The sequence below is a fragment of the Anabrus simplex genome, chromosome 1, assembly GCF_040414725.1.
Source record: "Anabrus simplex isolate iqAnaSimp1 chromosome 1, ASM4041472v1, whole genome shotgun sequence".
Lineage (NCBI taxonomy): Eukaryota > Metazoa > Arthropoda > Insecta > Orthoptera > Tettigoniidae > Anabrus > Anabrus simplex.
This window is the reverse complement of record NC_090265.1, coordinates 1,061,822,780-1,061,839,375: the sequence shown is the minus strand read 5'-3', so window position 1 is coordinate 1,061,839,375 and position 16,596 is coordinate 1,061,822,780. Positions and strand designations below refer to the sequence as shown.

The 16,596-nt window shown below is 37.5% G+C and overlaps 1 protein-coding gene across 7 annotated transcripts in view; it reads right to left on the bottom strand.

Annotated features, from left to right (window-relative positions):
* Window positions 1–16,596, bottom strand: part of scrib (scribble) — an 884,084-nt gene that overhangs the window by 320,187 nt on the left and 547,301 nt on the right. For all 7 annotated transcript variants that reach the window (XR_011017587.1, XM_067137118.2, XM_068225382.1 and 4 more), the window contains one exon: window positions 9,627–9,779. Coding sequence is in view for 6 of the 7 variants with exons in the window: in XM_067137118.2 (XP_066993219.2) it covers window positions 9,627–9,779 (153 nt within the window). In the remaining variant the exon portion in view is untranslated. The remainder of the gene's footprint in view (window positions 1–9,626; window positions 9,780–16,596) is intronic.

The window sequence follows — 16,596 nt, the reverse complement described above, 5'->3', positions numbered from 1 at the left end:
TTGAGATATTAAGGAAGGTAAATGGACAGGCCAGTTTCAATGCCGTAGGATATTCGCCATTTTAATATGTATAAAATATTGTTGTACGCAGAACATTTTTATTGAAATCATCAAGGTCCGTCACTGGCTTCTTCCTCATAGGGTTTTTCCCTGGCGACCTGAACACTGCATTATTTTTATTTCTGTAGCTTTTATAATCCTCTATAGGCACCGTGCGCATCGCTCTAGCGGCCGGGCGGAGAACAACACGTGAGGCAGACTCCAGACTCGCAGTAGCTGTTCTGTTATGACTGAGCGTGTAGTCACTCATATGATAATGGCAGAGAAAAGGAGATCAAGTAAACGCAATTGTTGTGTTGTCAGATGTCCCAATACTTACGCAAATACGGGAAGTGAAGTAAAAAATTTATTGTTTTCCAAAACGAGCGATAGATGTGGACCGAAGGAGGCAATGGATAATACAAGGAGTTAACCGAACGAAGTAAGTAGGCCTACACATACGTACTGCATATGTTTGCCATAAGTTCAGTTGATCCGATTTAATTTAATTTTTAGCACTGATGGACCACTTCGGCAACCTACGACTTACTCAAGAATATGTAGTGCGCATTTCATTGGAAACAAAAGATCTGGACACCCACTAAGTCCAGCCTATGTTCCGATAATATTTCCGGATGAATCCAAGAAGAGGAATGTGTCGCCGGGATCCAGCTTACAGCGCTTTCACTGACAACTCAAGCGATTAAAACGATTAAGACGGAAAATTTTCAAGCACAGTTTGCCCAAGTAACATAACCAAGGATGCATCCGTGGGAACAGTTGCATCTGAATTTCATTGTTCAGACTTCATGTTTTCTTGTTCAATGAATGAAAACGACGTAAATACACAAGCATGTATTCCACTTAATTTCGGTCTGGGAGAGGACTTAACGAAACATGATATCTGGAACGAAAGACAATCATGCAAACATCAAGGGTCCAAGTTTCCAAGGCTACAGTTCCATAAGGAACAATACACAAATGCGTGATTTAACAGGTGTGAAATTCAACGTCTTTTCCTTGCGTTATTATCAAACTGTAACGTTTCGAAATTATGTAAAGAAACCAGATTATTCATTTTCGTAATGAAAATCGGACTGTCCTATTCTGCTTTGAGAGTGTTCACAGGACAACAATTTCACGGTTTTTTTTACGACCGTGGTTATGCAACTGGTACTGCGTACAAAACATTTCATATTCTGGCCTAGTTAGGAAAGTGTTCAAGAAACAATGTCTCCAGCATTTAAACGAAATTACGCTAATTGTCGAGTCATTATTGTCTGCACGAAATTTAGGGTTGAACAGCCTCCCCAAGTAGATCAAGAGATTGTATTTCTATTCCCAATACAAGGGTTGCTATACTGCAAAAGTTTTAATTGCAATCACGGCTAATGGTATGATTGCTTTAAATCTAAATGTTACGGTGGAAGAGCTAGCGACTCATTCATAACAACCGTCAGTGGTTTATTTTCCTTCAACCTGGCGATGAGGTCATGGCTGATAAAGGATTTAGGCATCAGAACTAACTTATCTGGCCACGGTATCATAATCGTGACACCACCGTTCTTACATGACGGGAGATTAACAGCTGAGGAAGTTGAGAGTACTTACAATATTGCGAGTGTTACAATTCACGTAGAAAGGTGTATTCAAAGAATCAAAATATACGATATATTACAGAAATTGCAAACAGAACTTTTTCCACACGTGGATGACATCGTCTATGTGTTGCGTGTTAAAGAATTTGCAACCTCATCGAATAACACGAACAACAAATGAACTTCCATAGCATTCTATTGCTTCACTTTCCATTTCACTTCCGTAAGAATGTTCAAAGCAGCTCCCCCAATTGGAGATTCATTTACAAATGTGAGAGCTAAAGTATCAAAGTTATGTCGCCTAGTTTTGGTCCGATTTGCTTTCGTGCTAGCAGATATTCTTATCTTTTTTTCTTGAAACCATCGAGGGGTTCCTGATTGAGATAGATTGTCCAGGGAGATTTTAATTATATGATCTATATCAACCTGCACTTTGCTGGTAAAAACATTTCGTCATTCACAATGCGAAAGGTGTATTTGTCTAAGAAGCGCACGTCGTTAGAGACTTGTAAATGCAATAGCTGTGTCACAATTTCCTCACATTCTTCTCTCTCCACATCATTCACTACCCTGTCTATCAATAAGGTGACTACGGCCCTGCACGATTGTTCGATTTCAGTACTTGCTTCTGCTCAATGCTTTGTACGAAGACTGCAAGGGATGTGTTTAAAAGTATCCTCAGTTAATTCGAAGGGGGGAAGAGATGTCCTCAAAGTCTTTTTACCGAACAGTTCTTCTACGCATTTGCCTTTTCTATATTTTTCTGTTGACATTGTTTTCGGGCTCGGTTTTCCTCATTGTTGCGGACGGTCTGTTTTGGAGACAACACTTTCATTATTTATATAATACACTGCCGCAGCTACGCGTTTGCAAGTACTTCTGGCGCCGGCAGGACAGGAACATTTGCTGGTAGAGACATTACGATTCTGGTCAACCTGAACACAAAATAAAAATGCGTACAACTCAGCAAACATACATAAGTTAATCCTTACTAAATAAACTATATACATTTTTACCTAACTACACCTTGCCTACCTCAAGTTTCACGATATAAGGCGGCAAATTGCCAGACGTTTGTCGGGTGACTTTTCCTGTGATGTATCCAAAACCATTCGAAATTAACTCTTCAACGCTGTTCACGTGGCAACTGACAACAAGGTTTCTTCCTTTACTGCATGGTGACTCACTTAGATCCCCGAATTGAATCGCTTTAAACCCGCAACTTGTTCGAATGTTACAAACGTTGTACTGGGACTCTCGCACTGCGCCTCACCTCTTGTTTCAGAACGGGCCACTATGTAGCGCTAGTAGTAGCATTTCGATATATCTGCACGGTGCCTATACTGTTCACAGGCCGATACCAGACGCGAGTGCCATCTTCTTTTGAGGCGTGGCAACATGGCGTTCCTCACATTCCCCGCCTCTGAACGCCTGCTGCAGCATGCTTACAAAATACAAATACACTCTAAATACTATTTTCCTCGCCTGTCCATACAATACTTGTCTTTTTGCTCTTCCTGGATTCATCACACACACACGCAAATAATTCCCTAAATTCGTTGATTATGATATTTACAAATAAAACTCGAAACATTCACTTGTGACCCGCACAAACAGGCACTTCTTACTGAAATGATTCTATTGGCTCTGCAGAAAACACGTCATACTACAAAGCGTGCAAATGTTACTGTGCAACCCTCTTCAAACCGCCTTCCCATCTGCGTTCTACTCTAGAATCCTCTCCTAAATTACTTACAAGTTCGTCACACTCCACGTCTAAAACACTTCTCACACTTGGTCTCTTTTCACTGGACAGTAACATGACCTGTGATGGATAATTCCTTTTGTGCAATGTAAACACTTGAAATACACACACCGGCGAAATCTGATGTTAGTTTTGCAATACAGTAAAACCTCGTTAATTCAAAGTCTTTGTAAATCAGAAATAGGCCTTCCAATTATGTGATTTCAAATTAACAGGCATCTTGTAATTCAGAAATTCCAACCCTAACCAATTTTCATGGATTCAGCTTTTCCGCGTACTGCCTACTACGTGATATTGTGGCGTTCCTTAAAACGCTGAATACAAAAGAATTATGATATCACTCTATTTTCAACTATGAAACACAATATAGACACACCGAAGTGAGTGAAAGTGCGGAAAGCTACCTCTGCACGTCGCAGAAGACGTGTTCTATCGTGATGCGGAGAAATTTTGGATTTAAATTACTCTGTAAAATACGGTACTATTTAAAAAGAATGTAAAGTCAGTTTAGAATTAAAAGTCTGAATTGTTTTCTGTTTAAATATGACATATGGGGACAGTTTTGTTCCATCTATGGTTGCACAAAGCATAACTACACTCAGCATTGAAAACTAGGTGAACCAGGAGCGTGTTGGAACCTTGATGCAAATAAAACCCGCACCCCAATTTCGTGCATCAAATTTTTTTTTTAATATGCGGGGATTATTAGTGTAAATACGGTATGTTGAAGTATGCTGTGAATGCTTTCCCTGAGCTTGGAAGAGATGACACTAGAGCCAATAGTGAGCAAATTAGTGACTTTGTTGTAAAGAAACTGATGGGACCTTACATGTACAAAGGAAGAACTATTGCATGCAACAGTTTCTTTACCTCCTTGTCTCTAGATGAAACCTTGAAAACCAATTCAACTACCCTCCTTGGTACTATGAACAGAAGTCCTACAGAAGTACCAGCCTTTGTCAAAAAGAGGCAAAGGCAAAGTTGTAAACCACAGCGTGCTGAAGACTAATGATGCTACACTAACTATCTATGAATAAAAATGTTCTCATTCTGAGTACAATGCATACAGATGTTCAAATTGAGGATGGTGCAAAGAAGAAACCAGACACCATAACTATTTATAATGGATATAAATATGGAGCTGATATGGTTGATCAAAAGTCCCGTAAGTACTTAGGTAAAGCACACACTTCGCAATTTATTGGATTTGGCAGGAATAAATTCGAGGGTGGTGTACAATGCACTAAACGAGACTAAAGCGTAGCAAGTTCATTCTGCACATAGGAGAAGAGCTAGCTCTAACTTATGCAGCAGTTAGGGCGGTAACATGAGCTGGCATCCCTGAAGAAATTCCCGACAGACATGAGAAGCGCACTCATTGTCAAGTAAAGACTAAATGCACTGGAAACAAGTCATTTGTGAAGTGACATGCCTACAGAAAACTGTTTGTAGCAAATGCACAGCCAAAGACTACTACATATGCTCCTCATGTGACAGAAGACTGTAAAGGCAACAATGCATGTTTGAAATTTGTACTGTAATTTGTTCTAAGTTTTCATTTTCTGTTTAATATGAAATAAATCAGTTATGTCATAATTCTCAAGAATTTAATATTTAGTGATCAATAACTCCATTCGTTAATCAACACATATATACATACATTATCATTATAGACAGTTATGCATTTCAGCGTTCAGTCTGCAAGCCTCAGTGAATTTATTAAATGCTGCCACAATCCTCTATATGAAACTAGTGCTATGGCCTCGAAGCTTGCGAGGCGAGACATTTTAAGCAAGCCTCATTAATCAAAAGTCACATAAAAGGAAGGTGGGTCATTACTACTTCAGCGAAGAAATTCATTCATCTATAGCCACCAACGACTGTTGAGCTTCTGCCATCACCCTCCGCTCCTTTTCTTCTAATTCTTTCAGCAACAAAGCGGGCTTTCTCTCTCTCTCTCTCTTTTTTTTTTTTTTTTTTTTAAAGCAAAGAATCTGCTACTTCCAATGCTTCACGTTTCTCTTTTAGATTTTGAACATACGAAGCATGAGCATTCCTTGCAGCATGGAGTATGTTCTTATTAACGGAGACCTTTTCAATTCCACCAAGGTTTGAAATACTATCATATATTCTTCTTTGTGCTACAAGGGATTCTTGTAGCATGTTCTCTAACATAATTTCTTTATTAACAGAACAACCACATTCAAGTGAAGCATTTCCATGAAACAATATTAGTATAATTTTGAGAAATGAAGCCAACTTTACTGTTTTCAAATTTACTGTTAGCAAAATAACGCGGAGCCAAAAGTGATCTAACCTCCCGTCTTTAGAAGACAAAGAATTCACTACTTCTTTGAAAGTATCATTCTCACAAACAGAAGTGAACTTCCTTCGTATATGATCAGCTTCATTAGCAAAGATCTATTTGTTTTCAACAAAGGCATTTAAAGCTATCCTTAACCGTTTGCTGCTTAGAGGTTGTTTGGCTACACCTGGATTGAAACGAGAAATTGCTTTAGTAAGTTTATATGCCAGTGGTGACCGTTCCAGTAACTTCTTGCACAAAGCTACCATTCCTCTTAGACAATCTGTGCGAAATACTAATATATCTCTAATATTTAATCGAGAGGTGCCACGAAGTGCTGTTCTAGCAGCATAACGTATGTCAATTTTATATGCAGGCAGAAGATTTTCTTTACTGTCTAAATTAATTTTAAGGACATTTTCTGAAGACTCCAGTGACTCAGACTTAACAAAGCTTGTCATGACATTTTTCATTGTTGCAATGAGAGATTCAGACAGGAGTTGTGCAAATGGAAGGTCCGTCGGAAACTGTTTCAGATGGTTCCAAATCTCCAACAAGTGGTGATAAAAATGAAAATTTGGCCTTAAGTAGCTTATCTATAAGTGAAGCTGATACTATTTTGAAGCTGTTACAATTCGGGATTTTCTCGTCGCTGTTTGTTCCTTCCACATATTTGTCAACATTAGGTAGGATATCTATAGCACATTCAATGACTTTCGAATTTTCAAGCCATCTTATAGCACAATATTTAAAAGGAAATACGTTTGAACCTGAATGTGTATATTCAGCACGTCTTGCAGGAACGTAGCAATACAAGAAGTGAAGAGCACAAAGAAACTCAGCAATATTCCACTGGTTTCTTTTACTGCCATTTTATATGAAATGTGCATAGTATGAAAGCCACAAGATCCAATGGTCACCAAAATAAGAGCACCTGGATCATCATTTAATAAATTACCAATATCCTGGAGGAACTTTTTATTAAAATTTAGACCATCCATTAAAATGTGAAGACTTTTTTTTAAAAAAAAGATTGTGTCCTTGCAGTGCTCGCAAAAAAACATTTAACAAATCTGAGGAGGTAGAGTGACCAAGAAACATGGAATCAAAATAAGGAGTGCATACTTCATTAGTATCAGGATTGAAATAACGAACTACAAGAACCATTTGGCTCATCTGAGAAACTTTATTCAGTGACTCGTCAAAACCAACGGCGAAATGTGTGCACTTACTACACATCTCAAGAACTCGCTTACGAAAATTGGGAGCCAAACCATGAGTGATTGTATATGCAACTTTTGTTCCGTGCAGTTGAACTTTACGAAGCTATTTCAGAGTCTGGAAACATTACTGGGAACAAACGTACACTAACATCACTGGCAAGTAAAGAATGGTGTCGCATGACATTATTCATGCACCATATAATCTCAGCTATGGTTACTTGCTTTCTTGAAAGATAATTCTGTAGATATCTCGTCTCTGGTAAACCTTCTTTAATGGAAGGAGGAGAAGGAGGAGGAGGAAGAGGAGGAGGAGGAGGAGGAGGAGGAGGAGGAGGAGGAGAAGAAGAAGGAGGATGAGAAGAAGGAGGATGACAAGAAGAAGAAGAAGAAGAAGAAGAAGAAGAAGAAGAAGAAGAAGAAGAAGAAGAAGAAGAAGAAGAAGTTGAGTCATATGGGAAAGAGTTCATTGTGGTACCAGTGGCATGCAGAGGACAATATTTTTTTTTTTTTGTGGCCAGGGTATTCTCTACTGAGTTTAAGTCTTTTGTTACTTCACTATTCAAATGTTCTGTTTTAAAATAACTTGAAAGGGATGACGAGAACTGGCTGAACTTGACACTACTGGCATGCTTCTTTCCTCCCATGTGACTTTTTAACGCCTGCTTCCCCATGTTGCTAAGAGAAAATGATGTTTTACATATTATGCAATATGCTGAAAATTTGTCCTGAGGCATGGGTTTCAACCATGTTCTGAAGTATCATCAAGCAGCCACATTTCATTAAATGAAGTTTACCTTGGCTTTGATGAAGACATCGCTAGCTGAAAAAAGAAGTGAGATAAGGACATTGTAAAAATAATTAAACAGTCCTATACTCCGCACAGCTTTCTCCTAAATTGACATTTCACAAAACATGTGAGCATTGCCTTACCTATGCTGCCAGCACTCTACTGCTTCGATAACAGCTGATGCAATATAAATGCGGCATACAGTCCTCGTAAATTGTAATGCCATACTACGAAAATCACATGCGAATCACAAGAGAAAACAAATTCACAAAACCTTCAAAGATGGTATATACACTTCCTAACAATATCCGACAATAAAACAAAAATAGGTACATTATTATTAAGAATAAAATAAATTATACACACCTACGACTGGCATAGGAAGGAGGTTATGGCTGATTGATATCACAATGTCAATTTTTGCCGAGTCACATTCTTGCCACTTGTCTTTCATTAACTATACTGGGGTATGGTACACAGACGAACTATACATTAAACAACACATGGATGTAAATAAAATTACATCTAGACTGAACACTATTAAACCTATACCACACACGCCAAGCAAGGTAGCTTAACCACATGGTGATATAGACAATACACATGGCAGCCAAGTTTCGAGATTGTGATCAACCGATATAAATCAATATGAATGGCAGCTTCGGATTGGCTGAATCAAGACTGAATACATACAAACCTACTTCACAAACTCAAAATCTCCTAACCAACAAACAACCTTCATCTTACAATGTGACCTCATTTTATTTTAAATCTTGTTCTGTATTAACAAAATTACAAATGATATTAAAAGCTACTAGCCGTGCCTCAAAACTTCCGAACCCCTCGCACGAAAGATAGGTTAGAAACTCAACATGGCACGGCATGAACGGTGTCACGATGCATTACACATTTACACAAGGCTTACCTACGTCAGCGCATTTAATAATAATAATAATAATAATAATAATAATAATAATAATAATAATAATAACAACAACAATAATGAGCACTCGAATGAGTATTAAGTTTAAGTGAATTTCACACTTTCCTACATTCAGTCAGTGTGGGATGGTTTTTTTTTGTTTTTTGTTTTTTTTTACGAGGTAGTAACTATCGCACAAGTCATCAAGTCATTACACAGTAAAAACAGTCATCCATTGGAATGTGGAATTTTGTCTATATGAATATTTTTTTGTGGAAGCCATGTATTTAAGTGATTAGAAAAACTGAGAATGCAATATAGACCTAATTCATCAAGCTTGCCACTCCCCAACAACACAGAACATTCAATAGTAAGCAGATCAAAACATTGAAAATTCGATCAATCATTTGAGATCACGCTTGTTTCTTTAATGTTTATTAAGTTTTCTTTACAATTTATTCCTGGCATAAAAGACAAGCCCTAGATTAATGTTATAAAAACTGAAAAATGTGCTTCTATTACCCTGATAAATACGGTACATCAGTTTCATCTGGCAGAAGAAGGAATTTCCAGATATTTTTCTGAATTCCCTGACATTTCCCGGTTTTCCAGTTATTTATTAAATTCCCTGACATTTCCCAGTTTCCCCGGTTTTCCATATGGGCAGACTCTCTGTTGAATTTCAGCAAGCCTGAAGTGAGTAGGTACAGTTAATCCAGGCTGCAGCACAATATTCTGCCACAGGGTACATTAGCTCAAGAATAAAAATTCTCAGTGTTAAAAATGGCAAATCCACGTAGGTAATTTTAATGCTCTTTCAACTAAAACAAGCTTTTTAATAACACAAATAAGAACAAGGAGGGGCAAACATCCATATTACAGGGCACAAAAAGAAAAGGATTTGAAAAGAGAGACAAGTAAAGCTTAATTCACACTTCTGTGTACAATTTAAAACAATAATATTATAAACAATGTGTATTTACTTACATCAGAGTTATCTTTAAATGGAGGTGAGCCTTTTCCCCCTGCAATGCTAAAGCCCAATCCATTTTGATCCCGGATGAGCACCGTTGGAACCAGCTGCTTCCGTACCTCACCATCCTTCACAGCAGGAATGGGTTCTGGAATTCTCTTGGGTTGCTTTGAAAATAAATAAATAAATAAATAAATAAATAAATAAATAAATAAATAAATAAATAAATAAATAAATAAATAAATAAATAAATAAATAAATAAATGAAACATTACTGTGACAAATTCAATTCTGAAACAGTCATTTCAAAAACATAATTTCTTCACCATACATAATTAGCTGTTCAATACACATGAAAGATCATTTCTGAGGATGTGTTCTCTTTGAACATTTCAAGTAAACAGTAGTTCATAATGATATGAATTAAGTATGACAATATTATTGTTTAAAAAATTAAGTGGATAGTTAGCCTTTCAGAATAAAAAAATATTCAGTATCGCTATTAAAAGGCCCAAGCCTCCTTCTTGCCAGAGCTATTTCTTCTTAATAGATTTCATTCATACATTTGAACATTCCTTCAAAGAACAGCATTGTCAATTTATGTCTTCAGGCACACATCTTGCAGAAACATTTTTTATATCTTCATATTGAGCGCTTGTCTCTGTAGAAAATAAACTAAATGCCTTCTTCAGATTTCAAGGTTACAAGGGTATTCAAAATAATCTGCATTACTGTTTCATTCTAGTAACAATCAACATCATCCAAATATCATACAAAAACACCGATCTGCCTTTTTATATCCCTTTTCTTTCTCCATCCTGCACATAATATTCAGTATTTATAAGATTTATAACCTGTTAGATTGTGCTGATTTAACTTGTCATGAACTTGAATTATGTCTTCAGATACTATATATTCAGTCAAGTACAATTACATACATAAATATTAGTCTCTGTTCAGAGTAATTTAGACATGATCATCAATATCAGCAATGTTCGTGCAAGGTCCACAACAATTCTATTTGTATGTTCTGCACAATCATTTTCTTCGAGACTAAAAGGCTTTACGAGCAAGAAATTGTAGAAATTGATTTTTGATGTCTTACCCTCTTCTGCCATTTTAGCAAATTCTGTTCCAGAGATATATTTACTTTGCTGATCTGTGCAAGAATACGAGTCCACAATGGATACCATGCGTTGCTACTCTCTTTCCTTTAAGAAATTCACGAGCTACATTTTCTTGTCAAATGTGAATGTGACAAAAAACATGACTTGTTTTGGTAAATGGTGTAATTAAAAGATGAATTTTTGAAAATGCACAGTAGCTATAAAAAATAAAAAAAAAATATTAAAAAATATAAAAAAAAGCACATGGTATTGTATTAAGTTCTTTGCAAGTACACCTTCCTCAGAAACAACTGAACCTACAGATATAATGTTAGTTGTATTTATCCACAGGATTTGTATCAACACCATCTAAAATGCAGTTTGTCTGTAAAGGTCACCTCAGGCTGTTATTTGATATAATGCATAGCTGCCTCTAGTAATTAAATAATTAATGTTATCAGTTTTACGTCCCGATAACCGCTGTGTCTAGTACAGTGTGCCCCTCCTATGGCTCATCAGCAATACAGTACCTGTCGCATCCTCATCACTAACACACCATGTTAGTGCACTCACTTTTATGATAGAACCATTTGTGATTTTCAGTTGTTTATCACCTTTTAACCACTCCACGATGTCCATCTTGTTGGCGACAACCTGGAAGTCGTTTAAGAAGGTTAGACAATGGTTAGTCATCTTCATCATAGTTCTTCCTCTCACTTCCTGCATTCTCTTTCTTCAAAATTTTTTCCCATGATTTAACTAGTGGTCAGATTGAGTAGCTTGGACGGTAGAGTGCTGGCCTTCTCAGCCCAACTTGGCAGTTTCGATCTTGGTTCAGTCCGGTGATATTTGAAAGTGTTCAAATATGTCAGCCTCGTGTTGGCATGTAAAAGAACTCTTGCAGAGCAAAATTCCAGCACCTCAGAATCTCTGAAAACCGCAGAAGTAGTTAGTGGGACATAAAAATACAATAACTTAATTAACTTAACCAGTGTTTCTGATTTTATTTGACTCCGTGACTCAGCAACCTGTATACAACATCCCTCATTGTTTTTTCCTTTAAGGCTCCAAAAATGCTATCTTCAACTTCTGTTGCTTGTAGAAGGGATTGTAGCAATTGGTGCCGATACTATTTCTTGAGGCATTCCAGAACTCCCTGATCCATAGGCTGAATTAAATTAGTAATGTTAGGTAGTAAAATTCTGGCATGAATACCATCAGTAAGCAGTTCATCGTCACTTTGGTGTGAGCACGCAATGTCCAGTATTAAAATTGGTTAGCATGGCAAATCTTCCTCGTTCAGAAACTTTTTCACCTGTGGTACAAAATCATTAAAAAATAATAATATTGAATATTTCCTGGCCCACCCACGTGCTTTCCTGATTTGTATAAGTGACAGGCGACGTTGCCGTGGAAACACGTTTATTTATTTTATTTATTTATTTATATTTATTCAGAACCAGCAACAGCATAACGCCAAATTTTTTTTTTTGCTAGTGGCTTTACATCGCACCAACACAGATAGGTCTTATGGCAACGATGGGATAGGAAAGGCCTAGAGTTGGAAGGAAGCAGCCGTGCCATTAATTAAGGTACAGCCCATGCTGGTGTGAAAATGGGAAACCACGGAAAACCATCTTCAGGGCTGCCGACAGTGGGATTCGAACCCACTATCTCCCGGAAGCAAGCTCGCATAATATAGATGTTGATTCCCATAAGGAACGTGAAATATCTGTCCCGAATGAGTAAATTTAACAGCTGCGCGCCTCTAACCGCACAGCCAACTCGCCCGGTAAATGCCGAATTACAAAGATCCAAACTATGTACAATAGATATTAATCTAAAATGTAAGATAAAATATTTACAAAGGACACAAATACACACAAAACTGTACAATCATATTATATTATAATACATATTTACATAAACAACGACATTAACAAAGGAAAATAAGGAAACTAAATCTGGAGACCTAAGTAGACCATTAGCTGCTTTGAAACGCTCTAGACATAAGACTTTCCATTTAACAACACATTCAAGCTTATGTTTTCCCAAAACGTTGAACGCATTTCTTGCAAACATTGAACGCATCCAGAACTGTGAGCCATTCTTTGCTTTTTTTTTCGTGGCCAGGAGCACATTTATTTTGTGCTAAGCAAATGTTTTAACCAGTAACATTTTGAAGTTGAGCCCTGTTCCATTACAGTTGTAAGGTTATAATTTTTTTAATGAAATTTCATAAAGAATTGCAGAACGGCTCAGAATTTGCTGAGAGCTTCTCACCACGTACATATCGTTGCCTTACACTGTACGTCTTAAAGCATTTATCTAACCAGCCTACACTCATATTGAAATAAGAATCTCCATCCGTTAACTTGTTTCTAAACATTAAGCCTTTTCCTGAAGGACTGGTCCTGATATTGGGCTTCCCTTTTGCCGTTGCTGGATAAATCACATGTACAGTACCTCATTATTATTATTATTATTATTATTATTATTATTATTATTATTATTATTATTTGTTTTCATACTTGGACGCTTTGGCTAAAATATTTATCAGAGTATCTAATTAAATGAAAGTACTTCAAATTTATTTCGGTTTTATCACCAATCGCCAAATGTGACCTCACCAGCACCGTATTCTGTGGCAAGTTTTTAAATTTTCTCACCCTTGTTAAGTTGTCAACAAATTTTCTTGTGTGCTTTGTACTTTTGGCAGCAATCCCAGTGAATAAAAACAAAACATCAACTGCTTGAACAAGGGTAATGAACCACAACCAAGTGCACAAACAATATCGTCAGAAACCTGACAGATGTACTTTTAGAACGTGGCATGATGTAGGCGAGGAGAAGGGAGTGGTGGACAGGGATAGGGGAACTGTCAGACTGCATTCAGTCTCCTGTGTGTTGTATGTTTTTGCTTCAAATAAGGTACTCACGCTGAAATCTGATGATTTAGTATTTTTATTAATTCAAATTTTTCAGCTTGCTTTTATGGGAATATCAAAAACTATCAAGACTTGAAATACCAAGGCTCTACTATAATTAAAATTAAGTCTGTGAACAAATGCTTTCACTGCCTATATAGATAAACATTATAATATTTTAGGTTTTTGCCATGTTAAAGTGAACAAAGAGAAATTCTTTACATTTTGCAACGGCTTTTCTCCACATCTTCGCAGTTGAAAAAACCATCCAAGACAGTGGCGCCTCATGCTGAATTATGGTGGAGGTTCTGCACGAAGACACCTAGTCCATTGTAGTAAGTGTAACAGACACATCAAAATTTGTAATGCATACGAGAAGTGCCAACTGAGCTCGTGTGCATCCATCCTCAAACCCTGCGAAAACACCTAGAGTGACCCCCGCACTCTCTCTCTATGTCCTATCAGTTTTGAAGTTCCCAAAAATTTGTACTTCCCAGCTTCATCAGGAGAGTTGACATCAACATTCATAGGTGGGCCATCTTGACAGATCATCAGGGAAGTGTACCGTAAGAACAAAGGGAAGAAGCATACAATAAAGATAATAGAAGTGGTAAAAGATTAGGAACACAGGACAAACACAAAAGGAAAAATGGTTCCTAATGGGATATTATCAGTACCGGTATTGGAAAAGAACAAACAAGTGTCAATATATAGAGGGGGGGGGGGGGGGACAAGAAAAGGACATATAATAGGACAAAGATTATGACAGGTGTCCCTGTCCTTTTGTGTCATCTTTGTCCTTGTCTCCTCTTTCTGTGCTCCCTTTTGTCTCACAGCCCTGTCACTGTGTTTGACCTATTGTGTGTTTCGTTTCTTTCCCCTTTCCAAACATATGACTTGTATTACATGTAATTAGCCTATTAAAGCACACTCAAACTGAAATAAATTTAGGTGTAAACATATAATTTTAAGTGACAATACCTTTCAGAAAGTTCAATAATAATTTTAGGTACTTACGAGGAATATTTTAGGGCCTAAAAATCCATGGACTAGCAATAAGCAGTCACAAAAGACTGAAGAAGGCACTAGGTAACACATTACCGTTTATCATATATACACACAAGTCACTTTACGTCGAAATGACACAGGTAAGTCTTATGGCGACGATGGGATAGGAAAGGGCTAGGAGTTGGAAGGAAGCGGCCGTGGCCTCAATTAAGGTACAGCCCCAGCATTTCCCTAGTGTTAAAATGGGAAACCACAGAAAACCATATTCAGGGATGCCGACAGTGGGGTTAGAACCCACTATCTCCTGAAAGCAAACTCACAGCACTGCACAGCTAACTTGCTCGGTTTACTGTTTACCAATACTGCACAAATACAGCTGATGAAGCAAATGGTAACTTGCTGACATTCTTTCAAGACAATAATTCTCTCTAGCAATTAAAACATTTTCTCTTTGTGACACACTGTTCAAATCATTCTCTGCACACTCCCAGCATAACAGAAACACTGTCCACAGGCAGTACAATCTTGCATGCCAGAAATCACCTTCAACCCACTATGTCCTCTGTAAGGTTATTTTTATTTTTATCTTTTGTTTATTTATCTACAATATATACAGTGGAACCTCGATTCTCTGTTTCTGGAGGGACCACGGAAAAAACAAAAAAACAAAAAAAAACGTACAAAACGGGGAAAATAGAAAATCTGCGAATGAATGAACCATCAACAATTTCACTAAACATAACAAAAATGAAATATGTATATAATCTAATAAACACCCCTAAACCAAATAACTACAGCCCCAAAGGGCCTTCCGCCTACCAAGCGACCAGCCCGAAGGCCAGCAGATTACAAGGTGAATGGTCAGTGTGACGAATTCTCCCGGCCGTTATACCTGGCTCTCTAGACCAGGGTCGCCATCTCCCTATTAAACAGCTTCTCAATTAAAGGAAAACATAGAATGAGTGAAGCTGGAACCAGCCCTCATATCTAGGTAAAAATGCCTGACCTGGCCGGGAATCAAACGCCGGGCCCTCCTGGTGAGAGGCAGGCAAGTTAGACCGCGGGGCCGGCTTCAAACATTAATTACCGGTACACGACTTAAAAATCTCGAAACTTTACATTCAGTTTTACCGGGGAAACTTAGTCAGTTTCCTCTGAAAACTTCTTTCAGTTCAGTTACTTTGATCAGCCAAACTCTTCGAAAAATTGAATACCCGTAACGCCAAGCCAAACATCAATCGACCACAAGTAGTTTTTAATTCTCTAATCTAATAAAATAAAGCACATTAGATACAAAAGCACCCAATGTGATGGCTAAATCTTTTTTTTTTCCTCCATTGTAATTTGGTCACCGGTATACTGTTCTTAGTCAGTTTACGGATATCTTGTACCGCATAAATTAGGCCTACCCTACCGGTACATAGACTTTATATTCAATCCACCGCTGTCTTGATCCTCTTATACTGCCTGTTCTATGCCACTATTTTAACACAGGAAGGCGAGACTACCAATATTTCTTCAAGTCGCCGTAAGAGTGCAGTACTAGACGCACAATCTTTGCTGTCAGTGTGGGTGTAGCACTGTGTTATTCGTGCATGAATGTGTGTGAAAAGCTGAGTTTTTCGTAAAATGAGTAAACGTGTTTGGTCACTTCCATTCGTAGAAGAGATATTTTGTACAGAACTGTGAAATGAATTAATCATGTTATGCTTATAGATATTTCAAAAGTGATTTTAAGGAGTACTTGTTTCTTTCCATTTGTGCAAGGTATATTTTTTTGTAGAACTGAAACTTCAGATTCTTTCCCTGAAATATTCAACTGTTGTGTACCATTTTGCCAATCTCGGCAAGGTGGTTCGCAGCCAGAAAATATAAGACTCCAAGAAATACTGTCTAGAAGAGAATTAAGAGAAAAGCAGCTGTTGGCTTTATCTAGGCAAGGA